The 3,927-nt window shown below is 53.7% G+C and overlaps 1 protein-coding gene across 1 annotated transcript; it reads left to right on the top strand.

The window, feature by feature from the left end:
- The first annotated feature begins 1,451 nt into the window (after positions 1–1,451).
- Positions 1,452–3,158, top strand: LOC115353405 (hemoglobin subunit rho). Its single transcript, XM_030042764.2, has 3 exons — positions 1,452–1,568; positions 1,688–1,910; positions 2,976–3,158. The coding sequence occupies exons 1-3, from the start codon at positions 1,477–1,479 to the stop codon at positions 3,102–3,104; spliced, it is 444 nt and encodes a 147-aa protein (XP_029898624.1). The 5' UTR covers positions 1,452–1,476; the 3' UTR covers positions 3,105–3,158.
- Positions 3,159–3,927: the final 769 nt, after the last annotated feature.

The following is a 3,927-nucleotide window of genomic DNA, read 5'->3' as shown; positions in this document are numbered from 1 at the left end:
CATGCGTCTGCTCTTTAGGTGAGGAACTAAAGCAAGCGCTGGCCACCTGCATGATACATTTATCTGCACTGAGCAGCCTCCACTCCACATTGTGTTATCAGACTGCTCCGGTGGCTCGCTTGCTGCTGAAAGGGGCCTGTGGGCCTTGCCTAGGAGTCAGAAATTTTAAAAAATGAATAATGCCTCCTAGGATCCTGCAGCAAGGAGCTGAAACGTGAGTACAGATGTGAACCACCCCAACTGGATCATAGTGATGGGCTTGTGCCACTGCTCATTGTGGCTCCGATAAGATCAATGCACCAGTATTGATCTGTAACTGGAATGGCTCAGAGGTCTGGATGAAACCTCCTAGACTGCCTACAGACAGACCCAAAGTCCCTGGTCTTCTCAGGATGCCCTTACACCTCATGCATCCTGGCTTTGCCTTTCTGAGCACGGGAGCACAGCTTCACCTGAAGGCTGAAAAACAAGAAAACACCTGTGTAGTTCAACAGGAAAGTGACACCCAGAGCCAAACAAAAGCCTTTGGTCAGACCTTGAACTGTGGAAATGGATGTTGCTGGTCTGGTTGTAACATGGCAGGTCCTGCTATCCTTGTGCAAGGCATTTGATTTCCCAGCAGGGAGAGGCCAGTGAAGTGCTTGCCTTGTTAAAGGAGCAGAGGAGCCTGGCCCCAGTCACAGCCTGTCCTGGCACTGGCATCCCACACAGGTATTCCTCGAAACCTGGAGCACGAGGAGGTGATCTCTGTTTCATTAAAACCAAGCATGGCTGAATATCTGTGGGTCTCCAGCACACAATTCAGGTGTGGAGGAACTGGACTGGCAGGCTGATGTTTTCCACACTTTCGCCTGATGAAAGGTGCCTGCTTGGGAAAACAGACAGGGGCTTCTCTGCTGGTCTGTGTGTCCAGAGCTGCAGAGCTGCGGCCAAGGGCAACAGCACTCAGCATCCCCAAGAGTGTGCTCCCGTGCAGAAGGGTCTGTGAAGTGCCTAAGCTCCTAAGTCAGGTCATCTCTCCCCTGAGAGAAATATCCCTCAAGTTTAGAGAGCTTGTAAATCCTGCAGAGGACTAAAAGTTTGGGTGCTGCTGGCATGAAGCCACTGTTGTAAAGCACCTTGCACATGGGTCAATGCCTGCTGCAGGCTGCGGGGCACTGGGTGGCATGGGCACGGGCGCTCCTGTGGTGAGCAGGCAGTCACAGGGGGAAGGAGAGGGAGGTATTGAGTCCTGAGCCTGCCTGTTAAGCAAGTCACGGGGCTTTTTCCTCGAAGACCACACCTCACAGCAGACTGACCACTCCAAGGACAGACTGACCCACCGCTGGTGGGGACCCCCACCCTGGCCCCAGCCAATGACCCCACAGTGCAGGACGGGGAGGAGCTGCCGGCAGCGGATAAAAGCCTCCGCGGGGTCCGCAGCTCAGCTACGGGGTCTGTGTCCTCCTGCAGCTCTGAGCAAAGCCGCCTGCCACCATGGTGCACTGGTCAGCCGAAGAGAAGCAGCTCATCACCAGCATCTGGAGCAAGATCAATGTGGAGGAATGCGGTGCCGAGGCCCTGGCCAGGTAGGTCCAGCTCCCGGGCATCTGCTCAGCTGCACCCTGGACAGAGAAACTGTGGCAATTGCACTGGGGAGCATTAACGTCTCTGTGTCTGCTTGTGTCCCCCCTCCATCTCTCCCCAGGCTGCTGATCGTCTACCCCTGGACCCAGAGGTTCTTCGATAACTTTGGGAACCTCTCCAGTCCCACCGCCATCATTGGCAACCCCAAGGTCCGCGCCCATGGCAAGAAAGTGCTCACCTCCTTCGGGGAAGCCATCAAGAACTTGGAAAACCTCAAGGCAACCTATGCCAAGCTGTCCGAGCTGCACTGTGAGAAGCTGCACGTGGACCCCGAGAACTTCAGGGTGAGCTGTGCTTGGGGCTTGACCACCTCTCCCTCCATCCTGCAGAGTATCTCAGTGCCTGGAGGGTTTCAAACAAGCAGAAATAACATATATTTTAGTTACTAAACAGAAAGGGGCTGGCTTGGATGGAAATTGGGGGAGAGGCGAAGGTTGGGCATTTGATAATGCCAGGGAAATGCCAGGCTCCAGGCTGTGAGGGGTCTGGGGACAAATATAGGGAGGTGCCCTGAAAGCCTGGAGGCTCATGCCAGCATGCCTTGAGAAAAGCAGCAGGAAGATGCTGGGAAGCCAAGTGGGGCTGAGGGTGGAGAGCATGGAGGGAAGTTCTGCTGTGTCAGTGCCACAGGCAGCTCTCCCTGGCAGCTCCTGGCCCCAAGGATGGGGACCACTTTGTCTCCCCTTTTTCCAATGCTGGCAGACACAGGAGGAGAGGGAAAAGCAAGTGTGGGATGGTCAGGGGCTGGACACTGATAGAAAGAGATGCAGACTGGGATTAGAGACAGAGAAGACAGGTCCGAGCATGGGGACAAGGTCAGCAGATGAGGGAGAGGAGCAGGAGGGGAATGAAGCAAAAGAGATCAGGGTGCAGGGAGGTGAGAAGTCACTATGGGTGAAGAGAGGGAGCAGTTCAGGCTGGAAGGGATTGAGAGGGGTGGATGTGGCTGATGGCCTCTGCTTCTGTCTCTGTTTAAGCCTGACTTAACCATAAGCCTGGCGATGTAGCAGGTAGACCTCACACTCACCCTAACTCTCTGCTCAAGTAGGTGTTGAGTTTCACAACAGAAAAAAAAAAAAAAAAAAAAGACAGAAAGTGTCTGGAAATAAAGTCTAGAGGCAGGAAAAAGCAGGTGTGAGAAGAAGAAGAGGCAGAGTAGGTGGATACTGGTGCATATAGTCAGCACAGGACTATTTTCCTGCACAGAGAATTCAGCTAAAAGAGCCTCCCTGGGTTGCAGCCTCTAGGACCCACCAGAGAGCTGGTGTCCCTCTAGCCCCTGGGTCTTGTGCAGGGCGAAGGGGTGCTCAGCACCGTGCTGACCTGATTTCCTTCCTTCTCCTCTCCAGCTCCTGGGAGACATCCTCATCATCGTGCTGGCCGCACACTTCACCAAGGACTTCACCCCTGCCTGCCAGGCCACTTGGCAGAAGCTGGTCGGAGTGGTGGCCCATGCTCTAGCCTACAAGTACCATTAAACCCTCTGGAGGCAGATGTGTCTGTAACAGTCAATAAAACCCCCACATTTTCTGGACTTCCTGGTGTGCTCCTGTGTCTCTGCGGCTGCCTGTGGGGTGGGAGGGAGGGAGCAAGGGCCACGAAAGGGGGAAGATGGGCTCCGGGCTGCTGGGAGCACCATGCTCCAGAAAGGCAGTCAGGCTGGCCAAAGGGGAGGCTACTTTTCCTGGCTCCCTCCGAAAGGCATCAGCCTGCTCACTGCTGCCCTTTCCTGCCTGCCCCATGGGGCTGGTCCTGGACCTCCATGCACAAAGTGATGCTGGGGTGCCCCTTGCATACGGAGCTCTGGTGGGACATCTGGGGATACTGGCCTCTAAACCAGCGATGGGCATGTCCCAGCCCACCTAGTACCTCTGAGCTTGCTGAAATCACCGGGGGGGGGGGGGGGGGGGGATTTCTGACCTATTCTGTGCAGAAGGCCAAGCTGCAGGGCAAGCCCTCTGGCCCTAAACCCCTCAACCTGTGATGCATGCAAGGACATAAATTTGTAGAGATGCACTGAAGCCAGCTTAGATTAGATAGAAATTTGGCCCTTCATATTTTAGTGCTGATGTATTTTTAAGAAGTTGATCAAAAGCATTTTCTGAATCAGCAATGAAAATGCTCTTACCATTACTATTGTGCATTTTATTCAGAATACAATATCTAAAAGAAAATGTGTATGATCCCCAGAGGAGGGGATGAGGGCAGCTTTTAAACAGGACCAACCAGAGCTTTTTCTTATTCAGATTGGCTTAATGGAAGAATGTATTTTCACTGGAATGGAAGGTTTCTGTGTAAGCA

Source organism: Aquila chrysaetos, chromosome 19, assembly GCF_900496995.4.
Source record: "Aquila chrysaetos chrysaetos chromosome 19, bAquChr1.4, whole genome shotgun sequence".
In the NCBI taxonomy this organism is placed as follows: Eukaryota; Metazoa; Chordata; class Aves; order Accipitriformes; family Accipitridae; genus Aquila; species Aquila chrysaetos.
Note: the sequence above shows the minus strand (reverse complement) of the source record. Positions and strands in the feature narration are given on the sequence as shown.

Coding starts and splice junctions, on each gene's coding strand:
- LOC115353405 (XM_030042764.2), top strand. CDS start 1,477: ATGGTGCACTGGTCAGCCGAAGAGAAGCAGCTCATCACCAGCATCTGG. Junction 1,569..1,687: donor GGTGCCGAGGCCCTGGCCAG/GTAGGTCCAGCT, acceptor ATCTCTCCCCAG/GCTGCTGATCGTCTACCCCT. Junction 1,911..2,975: donor TGGACCCCGAGAACTTCAGG/GTGAGCTGTGCT, acceptor TCTCCTCTCCAG/CTCCTGGGAGACATCCTCAT.